Source organism: Anas acuta, chromosome 4 (genome assembly GCF_963932015.1).
Source record: "Anas acuta chromosome 4, bAnaAcu1.1, whole genome shotgun sequence".
NCBI lineage: Eukaryota > Metazoa > Chordata > Aves > Anseriformes > Anatidae > Anas > Anas acuta.
This window is the reverse complement of record NC_088982.1, coordinates 70,176,548-70,191,770: the sequence shown is the minus strand read 5'-3', so window position 1 is coordinate 70,191,770 and position 15,223 is coordinate 70,176,548. Positions and strand designations below refer to the sequence as shown.

The following is a 15,223-nucleotide window of genomic DNA, read 5'->3' as shown; positions in this document are numbered from 1 at the left end:
GCAAAAGTTACAGATGTATAATACAGTGAAACAAACCTCAGAGACACTTTGTAGGTACTCCCGTTGCCTTCTCCTAAATATAGTCTTTTGATTGCTGCTGCAAGTTTTTGCCTTGTTTTTGTCATGTTTTTCATGGGGAAAAAAAGTGAAAATGCAGTGAAAATAGAAGCAATATCCAAAGTAATAAAAAAGAAAAAAAAATAGCAAAGAAGAAGAAAATATTTTTCCAGTGAACGTGCTTATTGCTAGAATAAGTTAATAAAGGTAGTAAGATGTAGAACTCACAGGAAATTCTACATCTCTGGAAGAAGAAAATGGGACAGTTATCTGCAACAATACAAACTGAACCTAGGTGGCCAATTTGCAGTGAAAGAATAGTTGAACTTCTAGAAATTATTTCCAGAGAAAATGACTGATCTCATGGTATTTCATAAAGTAACAATGATACAGCCGGATTTCTACTTAGTGGAAAACATCACGGAGTGAACTTTATAGACGTGCTTCCTCATTATGCTTTGAGTTATATTTCAAATAGAGATCACAGCTGCAATATGAACTCAGCAGACAAATTAAAAACGCTATTTCTGACCTTGCTGCTATCATCAAACAAATCAATTATTGCACATCACGCAGTCAAAATGGCAAAATACAGGGCAACTTGCTTGGACATTGTTAAAAAAATATGGACTGAAAAGTTGTATTTTTGAATAAAAAAGTAATATGCTTAAGCTTTTCAAATACTTCTTCATGCTCATGTGCTTGATCGAAACCTTGCCAATTCAGTAATGCTGATTTTATGACAGAACTACAATATAAAGATGGATTTTTGAGCAGAATTTCATATCTTTTACTGAACCTAACATGGCAAGCTTCTCCTGTAAAGAGTTTGTGTGAACATTTTTACACATGTACGTAGCCCCAGTGAACCACCTTTTGCACATCATTAAGTTCCTCAGAACCTCCTGGACATTTCCAGAGTCCATAACGAGAACAATGCCATCCACACTCCTGCAGGATTTTGACGTTAGACTATTTAATAAGTATTTGACAAACAGCACAGTATATATTTACCTAGTCCTTTTCCTAGTCATTTGAAAGCGCAAAATGCCAGGCCCAGTTCTCCATTTCTTCATTTTTTGTAAAATACTGCTGAATCACTATGCCCTGATTTACACTGCTGCTGCAGACTAGAGGGTTTAGCACAGTCGGGACAAAAATTATCAAATCCATTCTACAGTGAGAAGTGCTACAACACACAGCCGGGGAACAGCAAAATAGGAGCTGACGGAAACGTATAATCCTTTCAAAGCGACTGCAGTTATTCTCATGCTGAAGCTGAGCAAAACTACTGCATGTAATCATTATCAATTCAATGCAGTACCTAATACAAGAGTTCATTTTATCACTTTCAGAAATACAGGCGGGGTTTTTTTGTTTGTTTTTACAAACCTAAAAAGTGAGCCTCCTTTTTACTTACTATAAATTGTTGCTCCGTTTTTATGACTTTAGCTTTCTCTTAATCTAATACCAACAGAAACAAAATGCCCAAGAATTTCTCTATTGAACAAAACCTCCCCTCCTTTTCATCTCACCACCACCCCAGGAGAACTTCACTGGCTTCTGTTTCCTTGCTGTGCTCCTGAAGATCGCTCAAGGCTGTGAGAGGCAGAGCAGAATGGGGTCTTGCCCCCACACACACCACACCACTCCTGCACAGTCACACCTGGAGCAAGCAAAGACCTTAGATTCCGACCACCAAATTTGCCCATTTTCTTCAACAACACAACCACGAGGATCTGTGGGGCTCAACACAACAGATCTGGTTGGTTCAGTTGATGAGAAATAGTTCAGGAACACAGTGAAGAAGAGTTAGACTTGAAGGCAAGGCCCTGCTCCAGCCAGCCGCTTGGACATCTCCACCTAACAGCCTACAGAAGCACGGAAGAGAAGCTGAGCTGGCCCTGCACGGCTCCAGAACAGGCCCACTTGATCTTATTGCAGCTGTAATGTACCAGCAAGGACCAACATTTTCTTCATCACACCCTTGCAATTATCACTCCACACAACCTGTGAAGCCTGCAGCAGCTGCGATCTAATAGACTTGTAAGAAACAGTCAAGTTCTGAGCACCAGGACAAAGCATCTCGGCTGACACTGCTTAAACCCAGGATGTACTTAAAAGAAGAACAATGGCTAACATCCTTTTTGCCAGAAAACTATGCTTTCTCCTCATAAATAACAGCAAAACCCACAGCTCTGTGATGGTACTGAAAGACAAGAAACGACATGCCAAATCAATGAAAATTCTGATAAAGTTGAGATACAGCACTTAGAAATCACTAATCGTAGCGTCCACTGCAAACTGCAAGTTTTAGTCAGTCTCACAGCTCCCCAAAAGAGAGAAATGCCATTACCTCCAGCAACAGAAATCAGTCACAAAGACGTTACAACCCACTATCTGAAAAACTTCCACGTCCGGCATTTTTCACACCAAAAATCCTCATCAGGTCGCTATCATAACAAGAGCTTTGTTAACAACACAGGTTTAGCACTCAGATTACCAAGCGATAGAAGATTTTCTCCCACCTTGAAATTTCGCTGCCTTACATCACCACAATCACAGCCACGTATAATTAAATGCATTTATTCAGCATTTTCCTGTAACTCAGGGTGATTTTCTGAACTCAGAGGATGCAAAATACAGAATTCACATCTCTGGATGCAAAGTCATGCTCAGCCTTAACCATGGCAACTCTCCCCTTCAAATCAGGACTAAAATCTGTTCAGCCACACAAACCGGGTTATGGGAGTCAAGTGCTGATGAAATGACAAAGGACGTCATCTTACTTTCACTAAGTCCATAATAAAGCTCCCACAGACTTCAGCAAGAACAAAAACCAGCATCGGATTTCTACAAATGATTATTATTCTCTGCAAAGCACCTTCCACATTTCCGATCAGACCCCTCCAGAAGGAGGATGGTCTCTCAGCTTCCTAACAATATTGCCTCATGGAAAAGCACCTCTGACTGCCAGCACTAATTTAGCTTAGGGTTTAAAAACAAACAAACAAACAAACAAACAAAATAAAAGATAAAATGTACATAGTTAAAGCCACTTGTGTATTTAGTTGAGCATAAATTTGTGTGAAACTGCTTTGGAACTGAGGAGAAATTAACATTGCTAGCTTCTGAACAGAGAAAAAACATAAGAAGTAGTTTTGTAGTTCACAGTCTTTTCCTACCTTTTTTCTTGAAGTCTTTTAGTTCCATGCAGATTGACCGTAAGTGTTTAATTCATAAACATACATTAAAGGAGAAGGTAAAGTTCATTTTCACATGCTCAGGGGCACTTCAGTCTTAAACATGATTTGCAACCTAAAAATTGACTAATTAGGCCTTCCTCTCGAGCGAGCTGACAGACAGCACACCTGGCAGCTGCTTGCAGGAATATTTTCTGCACAGAAAGCATTGGCACCCAGCTCCTAAGACAAGGGCAAAAGGCAGAGAAACTTGCCTTGCCCACTGCACAGGAACCACCTCAGTGGTTACAGCTGCTACTTACCAGTCTGATGGTGAAAGCATACTTCTTCACACATGTGAGACCTGCAACTGGGCTTTTTAATTCAATGATTGCCTTCACGTTAACAGAGCACAGAAGGATTCCCATGTGAATGGGAAGCTCTATTCAGATTCCCCTACCAGTGCAAGCATGTTCAAAATTCAGCAATGAAACTACCACAGTGCAACAAACATTCAGTTCTACACGTGGCATTTTATATGTCACCTCTGGATCTGCGACTGGAAGTCAGCAGACACCAAGATTTCAGTTTAAAAAGTGCTGTTGAAAAAATGTCTTGAATTATAGTACAAGAGAGACCATTGCATCTGCTGTGGTCAGGTATCAACACAAGCTATTAGCACATCTCCCTTGGAAAGAGAAAACATTAGGAAATACTTTAGTTACTCTCCAGCTAATTAACACATCCTACTGATGGTGTTTGCCACAGTGACATTCTGCAGTATTACTGTATGTATTCAGTTGCTCTTCTTCTTTATTGATAAGAGCTCATGACACCATGTTGATAAAACATCCTTCTGCACTGAGGTACTCTCTGCCCTGAGCCCCTCGTACATTTAATAATCTCTATAATAGGAAAGGCACAGAGTAACACTATAGCAAATTACACATGCTCTTCATTTTCTCTTTCTTTGCTAACAGAGATTGTAAAGATAAAGCACTTGACTTTTCTTGAGCAGGTGCCTCACAAGACATTGCACAAATACTGGTAACTGTATGCATTTTAGAGAAATTAATTGCTAAACAACAAATCAAGGTTTTCCTCCAAATACGAACTACAGACAGCAAATAAAAACCAATTCACAAGTACTGTCGCGCCCTCTGCAGTTGATGTGTGAGCTCTGCAAATACATCTGCAAAATGAGGAACTTGGGCAAATGCCTTGCCAATACCAGGAAGTCAAAACCTCTTCGTGTTGAAACTCAGCACAATTAACATTTTCATGACCTTACCTTACTTTTTGGCATCACAGGGATGTTGTACGGGAACTCGCAAATTCTCCTTTTGCCCATGAAAGGATGTGGAAAGCTGTTTTGTTGTTGCTGCTCTTCAGAGTCAGGTTCCTCTGTGGTACTTCTGGCATTCCCTCTTGGAACTGGAAAGCAATTTGCGAGGCCTCGTCAGAATTTGTCCTTTCTGGTTACTTCTAAGAAGTACCCAAAATAAACTGTACTTATAAAAAGTTGTGTTAATTCATCCGTTGATCACAGATTAAGCATATTTTACCAGACAAACAGCTGCGGTATTTGGTTTTATAATGTGAACAGGGCATTTTGTAGAGATGCATACAGCATCGATTTCTTCCCTCGGATACCCTGGCACAGTATTGTTTTTCACGTCAAAATTTTACAAAACATTTGACACTTACTCTAGGGCCGGCCAGCTTTAAATGTCTGTTCAAACGTGCTAGCCTAAGGGCTTAAGAAAACAACAGCTATTTGTTTTATAGCCTCCTCGTCGAATACTAGGTACGTGTTCAGTCAACTAGTAAGAGATCTTTACTGACTTGGCCATAAGCAATTAAGAAGATGAGGCGAGCCTGATCATAACCAACGCAGGAGACGATTTACATGAGAAGCTTTCTGACATACGGTGAAGCTTTTAAACTTTAACTTCAACCACCTGTTGTAGTCGGTAGCGCTGCAGCACGACACCTGAGGGAGCTGCCACAGCATCCCCCACTGCGCTACCACACGGCTGTCAAGCAGATCTCGAGGAAACAGCCAGCAGGCTCTTCCCCTGTACCGCTGAACCTCGTCCTGGGCATTTTGACACTTGGCTACAGGGGGGAAGCGGGGACGCCCCTCACGCTGCCCCCTCGCAGCCCACCCGTGATGGCGGAGCCCGGGGGCGCGGCGCCAAATGGCGGCGGGGTCCGGCCCTGCCGCCGGGCACACCCCTTCCGGGCCCCGCGGCCCTGGCAACGGGCAACGGCGGCCGCCTCATGGACGCCACGGCCGAGCCTCCCGAGGAGCCCGGAGAGAGCCCCGGGCAGCCCCAGGACGACCCCGAGCGGTCTCCTCCTGAGGAGTCAGAAGCGGGAGCAGGTTCCCGGGAACGCCAGGAGGTGGGGGTGGGGGCTGTGAAGGAGGGTCTCGCCCTCAGTACCCTGCTGAGAGCCCTGCTGACGGGACAGTGCCGGCCGGGCACCCTATAAATTGCTGACCCTAACTCGGTATCGCCCACAGGGGATGGAACAAGCCTCTCCTGAGCACCAGGTGCCAGAAGGGTTCAGCCAGCTGTATGCAGAGGGACAGGACTCGCAGGAGGCGAGCCAAGGCGCGGATCAGTCGCAAGCACTGGGATTTGACCCTTGCCAAACACAGGAGCCAAGAAGTGCCCGTCAGACATACGGAGTAGGACAGGAGCCTTACCAAGCCTATGAGGATGGGCATGGCCCCTATCAGCCACACGAGCCCGGTTACGGGCTCTATCAGCCAGGATACAGCCCGTACGATGATCCAGTACCAGATCCCGAAGCCCGAATGCTGGCAATGCAGAATGCAAAAGCCTACTTGCTGACGAGCAGCACGACGTCTGGCCTCAACTTGTAAGTCTGCCAAAGAGACAAGAAGGAAACGGGCAGGATGAGAGTGGTGGTGGCAGGGTAGAGGGCTATGCTGTCAGGGACGGCAGAGTATGGAAAAGCAGAACATGTTATAATTGCAGTGTTTAATCGCTATGCTATAATTGTGTGTCCGGCCCCTTTCAATCCAAATTCCAAAGGGAATTTATGGTGTTGAAAGAGCCTTCGATTAGATTAAGGCCAGGCTTGAACTCTGCTTTAGCTCCTCGGTCAGATGTGGGGTAAGCGAAAAATGGAAGATGAGGCTACTCTTGATTGTATTGCAAAGAGGCTAGTTTCAAGTCTAATTTCGCCAAATGCTGCATGATCCCTTTGCATCTAACTGTTCCGATTTCTTTGATGCCCAGGTGATTACCGTGTACTTTTGATATTAAAAACAATATTCTAAGACTTCCGTAATAGTAGGTCAGTAATAATACTTATATTCATATGACAGATACGATCATCTTGCTAATACGCTAACAAAGATCCTGGATGAACAGCCCACAGATGTGGTAGACATAATTGAGAATATCAGCAAGGACGTGAAGTGGGCTCAATTTCGGAAGAAAATGGATACTCTTCGAGATGAACCTGCAATGCCTCCAACGTTTGAATCTGCAGAAAGGAGTAAAAGTTTGTTCCTCAAGTCATATGAAGAAGGAGATGAAGAACTAGACGAAAACGTAGTGAGTTATTATCAGGCACCAATAGCTATCAAATATACTGGAGAGATGGGTGGCAGGTGGCAGGAAGGCAGAAGAGAAAAGGTGGAAGTGGTGGTCTCCCTCATAATATTGCCTCTCGTGATTGCATGAAATGATTACAGCCACAGTAGCGTGTACCCTCTTCACAGTTCAGTTGGTCCCGTGTCAAGTTGTGAAGAAAACACAGCTGGTTACTTAGTTTGGAATTTAGTTGCTGCAGTAAGTCTCGTATCCCAAGCTTTTAAAAGCATAGATGTTGTGGAGATGATAAATAGAAAGGAAAGTTTACAGTATCTCTCATACGCTTGTTCAACCTGGAATATGCCACCCAAATTCTTTTCTTTATCTAAACCTGATATTTCTTTACCTAAAGTAACCGTAATTCTGGATACTTCTTTCAGAATATTGTGCACAACTGGTACAGTAAGATAGAGAATATGGTGTTCCAGCTCCAGCTGCAGTTCCAGTCCTTCCTTCTCCAACTAGAAAAAAATAATATATGCTTACAAGAAGAAAAAACTATTAGAATCAAAAAGCCATTTCATTAAACAGGGAAATTTTCAGTATGTAGTTGGTTATATATGGAAGTATTTGTACCCAAAGAAAAATTAAGAGAATTCTTGTAAAAACTACGGGAAACAAAAGATAATAAGACGTTGATTTTCATATCAAGTTACCAGGATATATTCAAATGAATTGCCATCATAGAATATAAATCCTAACGATAGAAAATACATTATTGCATCTTTTCCATAGACTGTTACTAATTTTACAGTAACAGTCTACAGTATGTGATGGTAAAAAATGGACAAAAATGGGATGTTTCAGAAGGGAATTTTTCATACTTGTATCTACCTTGCTTTGACGTAGTAAACCTGAAAGAGCCAGGGATATTCCATGGGAAACCAACACTACTTCTTCCCAATTCCCTACTCTGTTGTGCAGGATGTTTTAATCCCCTACAGCCATGAAATGAGAGACTGGTCATAAAGCGAATGGAAACACGTAATAAAATTCTCATTCCCAGCATAGTCTTGCCCCTCTTGAATCCAGCTGGGGTGTTACTAGTGACTTCAGTCAGGGGACAGTATTTCATACCAACTCTAACCGATTCCATCCTAAATAATGAAGGGAGCTTTATGCAAAGTATCCAAAAGAACAACATTCATTGCAGAGAAATATTGTTGCCCTGGTGTCTAAATGTATAAAATCTATTTCTGCTTTCCCCACGTGCATCTGCCACAAACACGAGGCAATGCAGCAGCACTGTTTCCAGGCATCAAGGCCTCTTCTACAGAAAAGGTGTGCTAGCACTGAAGTCCTTTGCAGATCCCTCGTGAGAATTCTTTCTGTACTTTGCAGTAATTAAAAGTGAATTTGAAAATTGAGATCTTGTATTCTAAAAGCTGCACTTCATCTGTGTTCTCTTCTTTATCCTTACAATGTCATTTTTAATTTTTCTAAATGATAGTGGGAGATGTAAATGAATGTCAGCAGAGCTTTTTGAGAGAGCGCGCTATAGGAAAGTGAAGTATGACTTTCAGTAGATAAATTGTTCAATCTTTCAAATAGATCATTTTATTATTACTCAGCTCTAACTCACAATTTTCTTTCCTAGGGAGAGACTCCTCTACCTAATGTGATGGAAACGGCCTTTTATTTTGAGCAGGCTGGAATTGGCTTGAGCAAAGATGAATACTATCACATATTTCTTGCCCTTAAAAAACTCGTTAGTGCCCAGCCAATCCAGACATGTCACTTCTGGGGCAAAATTTTGGGCCTGGAGATGAACTATATTATAGCTGAAGTACAATTCCAGGAGGGAGTAGAGGACGAGGAAACAGAGGAGGAAGAAGAAGTTCCTGATGAAGGAGAGAAAGGGCTGGGTGAAGATGAAGATGAGGAGAAAGAAAAAGAAGATGAGCCACCAAAGTCTACCTACAAGCCCCCACCTGTCATCCCAAAAGAAGAAAACGGAACTGGGGCTAACAAATACATCTACTTTGTTTGTAATGAGCCTGGCAAACCCTGGGTGAAGTTGCCTCCAGTGACACCAGCACAGATTGTCTGTGCCAGGCAAATCAAGAAGTTCTTCACTGGTAGGCTGGATGCCCCTGTTGTGAGCTTCCCTCCTTTCCCTGGAAATGAGGCCAACTACCTGCGTGCACAGATAGCTCGGATCTCAGCAGGAACCCACGTCTGTCCCAATGGATTTTACCAGTTTGCGGAGGAAGAAGATGAAGATGAGGAAGGGGGAGGAGGAAGAGATGCATGTGAAGAAAACCCGGATTTCCAGCCTCTTTCTGTGGCTGAAATGGTGGAGTCTCTCTCCACGTGGGTACACTATGTGCCGAGTATTTTAAAGCAGGTAGGTCCTCCCATAGGCCACACTGACCTCAGATACCATTCTCCTGGTAGTGCTTCAGAGTGTAAATGAAACCCCTCACCCACCCATTTGTACTATTCACCAGAAACAGGACTGGCCTGAAAAGATTTTCTACAGAAAATGTATTAGAAACGTTCTATCATATATAAATGTGTTGCACATATTTAAATATGAGAAAGTTCCTAAATATATGCGTGTTTCATGATTTTTTCCATCTTCAGGTGCAAACCTATCTTTAGATAATCATGTAGGATTAGGCCTTGATAGATAATTATTTCTGGCAGTCTTCTACATTGGGTTACCTCTCCTGAAATCCTTGCTTGACAGAAATATTTTTAATTCTGTTTTCTTGGATAGGATGCTAAATTTCAGATAGCTTCAGATAGCTTTCAGATGCTAAACGAAACTTATTTGGTGTTTTCTTCTGGTTTACCTTCCGTTGCTTGCTTTCTGCTGTGAAACATGCAAACAAAAAAGCTTCAAAACTTAAAACCAAAACATTGTAAATACAATTGTAGCATAAAATATTTATTATATCAGGTTAGTGCTGGAAAGAGGTTTTACTAATGCAGTCATCTTTCCTGGATACCAACTTAAGAATGGTCGTGTAAAATAAGAGCAAGTGCTAGGAACTAAAGTTTAATTTTATTGCCAGCAAAGCAATAGTTCTAAAAGTAAAATCTGTTACCATTAGAATTTTAAGAACATTTTGTAATGTTCCTCTGACTGGTAGCTAAAAAACAAGGCAGACTTTAAAAGGAATTAAGTCTTTAAAGTCTGTAAGTGTTCATCTCTCAGCTTGCAATAACTGGCAATCCAGCAAGGATACAAACCCAACAGACAACAGGCAAGGATTGAACTAAATTCCTGTCTTCTGTTCACTGTAAACATAAAGATAATTTGGCATAAAAACATGGGATGCTGTGGTCTTTCTCGTGCCTTCTGTGTTCTGTAATTGTTGAACTGAAATACAGAGTACAAGGTAAGACTTCTCACGTGCATTGTTTAGACTTGGGCCCAGGTGCACAGGGGCAGGATGTTCTGTCTGTCTTCTGTGCATATTCACAGCCTGTGCCTGACAAGGAAGGGACAGGGAATGCTAGCATGTTCGTGCCCAATGAAGGCCAGCAACAAGTTACTGTCTCTTCACAAGATGAATATTGAAATATATGTTTGCTTAATGATATGATCCCAGCCAATAAGTGTCATCATGGATAAGTATCAGCATGGATAATATCAGCATGGATTGATTGTACTTAAAAGAAGTGAAAACTACAAAATAGCTGAAATCTGATCAGAGAGCCATGGGGTCATTCTGCAATAGTAAGCAGGGATAAGGAATGACTGAGGGATAAAGAGAGCACTCTGCCAAGAGGATACGTACAGCTCTCTGTCAACAACGTCCCAATTCTGGAATACATCTTTTTTTCTTTTTCCCCCACTTGCGCTTGTGTGTGAACCCATTGTTTTAACTGGCTTGCATTTCTTCATTGATTGTTGCATGTATTTATTATTCTGCCTTACTGATTCTAGGGTCGTTGTGTTTGGATTAACCCTTCACAAAAATCAGAGGAAGAAGAAGAGGAAGGTGAAGAGGAGGAAGAGAAAGAGGAGGAGCCAGATGAACTACAGCAAGAAATAGGACCTCCCCTTCTCACTCCACTCTCTGAAGACGAAGGTACTCCTCATGGAGTATGATTTTTGATAGAGCCACTGGGATTGTTGGCATTTAGGTAGTAAATATTTGAAGTTACAGGCCTCTGACGCTTCACAGAACAATGTAGTTTGCCATGGTAGGGTAACCACATTCTTTTGCAAAACTAATCAAATGTGTGAAATGGTTAACAGAATCGACCTTAAAACGGAAATGATTGGGTTTACTAGTTAACAGTCCTGCTGAGAATAAAGGGAAAAAATATTCAGATATGTCAGGCTACTGCAAGTTCCAGACAGCTCACCCCTGAAATACATTCAGCTATTTTTCCATCACCTTTATAGGCAGAAGAAAAGCATGCACAAAAAAATAAATATATATTCACACATGCATAGATAGACAAATAAGAATTTATATCCTCTAGCACATACTGCAGCAACTCCTAGTGATATGAAAACCTAAATACTAGACTGTAGCCATAGCAAATTATTTTTCTACTCCCCATTCTTTGATCAGGGTGAAATACGTATGTAATTTATCCCTCAGTGATAAACAATCCTTGACAAAAGAAACAGCAGCGAGCACTACTGCGTTTCAAGAACATGATCCTTTCTGTATGGGACTGTTGGCATCCATGTGATACCTGCCCCTGCATCCAAACCACCTGTCTGAACACAATGTCTACATTTATTGCTTGTGACTTTGTTCTTCTAACATGCATCTTAATATAAGCGTTGCCTGAGTTCTGTGAAAGCCTTGTAGCTCAGTCCTCAATATTTTGTAGTGGCTTGTAAGTCAATTTATTCATGTAGCGTGTGTTTGGCTGCCTGCAGGAATTCAAAACATCCCTGCTTGGACAGCTCAGCCTTCTACAAACCTGATCCCTCAATATGCTGTTGCAATCCTTCAGTCGCACCGATGGCCTGGAGCATATGCCTTTGCATCTGGCACGTGAGTAGCCAGTTGACATGGTTACAACACAGACTATACGCTGAACACAGACATGCCCAATGAAGTCAAATTTGGTTTCTTATTAATTTATTGACTGAATTGTAACTATTTCTGAGACTGATAGAGAAAGCCACTTAAGAGTGCACAGCATCAGTATGTGTTCAAGACTGGAAATGAAGAATCTTTGGAAATGCTAGCAGAAAACTGATGAATATACGTGTCCGGTTAGTGCCTGGCCACAGTCCTGGATTTAAAACCTGTATTCTTGGGTCTGTGGTGCTTTTTACAAATGAGCTTACTTCTTTTGTTCTAATTTTCAGTTGTTTCTGTTAGGCACAGTACAGTCACTACCACTAGAAGCTTTAAATGGGCACTGGAGTGGGTGTCGGGAATGGATTTATGTTACTAAGGTGAAGTTGGGGTCATACTGCAATATCGCACAGTGACAGAGTGTAGCATTCATCATTTTTGCACTTGGCGATTTTTAAGTGGAAGGTATGCAAGCATAGAATGGTTTGGGTTAGAAGGGACCTACGGATCCTCCAGTTCCACCCCCACTGCCATAGGCACCTCCCACTAGACCAGGTTGCCCAGGTAGACGAGCCTGGCCTTGAACACTTCTAGAAATGGGGCATCCACAGCTTCTGCGGACAACCTGTTCTGGTGCCTCACCACCCTCAAAGAATTTCTTCCTCATATCTAGTCTATATCTACCCTCTTTCCACTTTAAAAGCATTACCTCTTATTCTGTTGCTACGTGCCCCTATAAAAAGTCTCTCCTCGTCTTTGTTTTAAGACCCCTTTTAAGTACTGAAAAGCTTTGATACTTCAGGACTGAAAACTTTCAGCTTGAGGTTTCCTTGGAGCCTTCTCTTCCCCAGGCTGAACATCCCCAGCTCTCTCAGCCTGTCTTCACAGGAGAGCTGCTCCAGCCCTCTGATCGTTTTCATGGCCCTTCTCTGTATCTACACTAACAGCTCCACATCGTTCTTGTGCTGGGGGCCCCAGAGCTGGACGCAGTGAATCCAACAGCTAGAAAGAGATGTGTTCCTTTAAACAGTGTTCCAGGGAGCTTGCACTCTATTTGCACAGCGAAGTAAGGAGCCCTGAGAGGATCTGCACTGATCGATATTGTGTTGCAGGCTGATGGTGTGAACTTTTCACCGTTTTTTTTTTTCCCCTCAGGAAATTTAATAATATCTACTTTGGCTGGGGTCACAAATACAGCCCAGAAAACCATACACCTGCACTGCCTGAGCCAGTGCAAAAAGAATACCCCGACGGGCCGGAGATCACCGAGGCCGCGGACCCAACGGCGGAAGAGGAGCTGGCTTTCAAGGCTAAAAAGGAGAAAGCCAGAGCTAAGAAGAGGAAGACGAGGAAGAATGAGTAAGTGATGAAGAGGAAGACACGATTAAGATATAGGAAACACAAATACTTTAAAAGATTAAATATTTATAGGGTTTTAATAAATGGATCCTAAATGAGTTGATCTTCAGTGTAAGCGGAAGATGCTTATTTGGGGGGTTTCTGTAGGCTTCTTGCAGCTGCCTCTCCCAAACAGATGAATAGTGTTTTAATAAATAGAGCATAAACAAGCTCACCTTAAATGTGAGTTTTAGATGCCTTATTTTGAGGGGTTCTGTAGTCTCCTTGGAGCTGCCTCTCCCAAAAAGATGAATAGTGTTTTAATAAATGGAGTGTAAACAAGATCAACTTAAATGTGAGTTTCAGATGCCTTATTTTGGGGGTTTCTGTAGGCTCCTTGCAGCTGCCTGTCCCCAAAAGCTTGTTATATATGGCGTGGTAATTCGTGTCGAGAAAATGGTTGATATTAATAAAGAAGGCGGAGAGTTGGGAATGTGGCCATGGGGGTTGGAAAACCCCGTGATTGAGATAACCTTTGACTCTTAAGGATGAGGCCATAAGGAATATAAAAGAGTTTAGAGGGAAGAAAGAAGGGTGATTCAGTAGATTCCATGCAGTCTCCAGGTTCTCTTGTTCTCCAGCCATTGAGGCATGGAAGTTTCTGGGTGTTTGCTGCTGTTGTTACATTCAAAGTTGTTTGACCGATGAAAAGTTGTTTTGAAAAGAACTGCTGTGTGGTGAAGGGTATAAGAGGGGAAACTGCCCTCAAGATAAAAAAGGCAACACGATGAAGTTATGTCATCAATAAAGAAGCAGGAAGAAGAAGTGAAGAGGAACAGGCTGGCAGAATGGAGACCAGGACTGGAACAGGCCCTTTGATTGCCTCATGAAGATCGGTTCAGCCAAACTCAGCAAACTGCTCAGAGAAGCTCATACAGAAAGTCACTGGAAACAGGCGCACCGGAGCTGGAGAGAAGCTGGAGCTGAGAGAAGCGGAGCCGTGCACACAGCTGCCCCTCGCTGGTCAGCAGTTGCGCATTATGGGGAATCACAAGTCCTTAGGAACAGAGACTGTCCTGGTAACCTTACAGCTTATTCTCCTTATTAACAATCAGACAGTTTATGAGCCTGAAATATGGGACCAAACTGAGGTCAAGGTGTGGGACTCTGCAACTAAAACCAACAAGGTTGCAGTGGGTTGCAGTCGGCTGAATATGAGCCAGCAGTGTGCTCAGGTGGCCAAGAAGGCCAACGGCATCCTGGCTTGTATCAGAAACAGTGTGACCAGCAGGGCTAGGGAGGTGATCGTCCCCCTGTACTCGGCTCTGGTGAGGCCGCACCTCGAGCACTGTGTTCAGTTTTGGGCCCCTCGCTACAAGAAGGACATCGAGGTGCTTGAGGGGGTCCAGAGAAGGGCGACGAAGCTGGTGAGGGGCCTGGAGAACAAGTCCTACGAGGAGCGGCTGAGGGAGCTGGGCTTGTTCAGCCTGGAGAAGAGGAGGCTCAGGGGCGACCTTATTGCTCTCTACAGATACCTCAAAGGAGGCTGTAGCGAGGTGGGGGTTGGCCTGTTCTCCCATGTGCCTGGTGACAGGACGAGGGGGAATGTGCTAAAGTTGCGCCAGGGGAGTTTTAGGTTAGATGTTAGGAAGAACTTCTTTACCGAAAGGGTTGTTAGGCACTGGAACAGGCTGCCCAGGGAGGTGGTGGAGTCACCATCCCTGGAAGTCTTTAAAAGACGTTTAGATGTAGAGCTTAGGGATATGGTTTAGTGGGGACTGTTAGCGTTAGGTCAGAGGTTGGACTCGATGATCTTGAGGTCTGTTCTAACCTAGAAATTCTGTGATTCTGTGATTCTGTGGCATTGCTCGGCACCTGGCAAGCAGTCTCTGAGGCCTTAAAGAGCCGTGTGGGACCACAGTCAGACACGTGTGGTTTGCCAGACAGTGAGGGAGCTGCGGGCTCCTTCACTGATCCTTCTGCTACACCATCAGCTCCTCTGCTGCTACAGCCA

The 15,223-nt window shown here is 43.1% G+C and overlaps 1 protein-coding gene and 1 long non-coding RNA gene across 2 annotated transcripts in view; one reads left to right on the top strand and one right to left on the bottom strand.

Moving 5' to 3' along the window:
- LOC137856464 (uncharacterized) overlaps positions 1 to 5,477 on the bottom strand; it is a 256,606-nt gene extending 251,129 nt beyond the window's left edge. The window contains exons 1-3 of the long non-coding RNA XR_011096467.1: positions 5,085 to 5,477; positions 4,947 to 4,996; positions 4,531 to 4,673 (exon numbers count right to left, since the gene is read on the bottom strand). This is a non-coding gene — a long non-coding RNA (uncharacterized lncRNA). The remainder of the gene's footprint in view (positions 1 to 4,530; positions 4,674 to 4,946; positions 4,997 to 5,084) is intronic.
- A 5-nt stretch (positions 5,478 to 5,482) lies between these two features.
- On the top strand, positions 5,483 to 13,451 carry LOC137856460 (radial spoke head protein 6 homolog A-like). Its single transcript, XM_068681863.1, is given in 8 exon segments — positions 5,483 to 5,645; positions 5,767 to 6,128; positions 6,601 to 6,832; positions 8,469 to 9,218; positions 10,770 to 10,914; positions 11,724 to 11,841; positions 13,027 to 13,202; positions 13,205 to 13,451. Coding segments are annotated over 8 exon segments (1,932 nt in total). The 5' UTR covers positions 5,483 to 5,522; the 3' UTR covers positions 13,231 to 13,451.
- Positions 13,452 to 15,223: the final 1,772 nt, after the last annotated feature.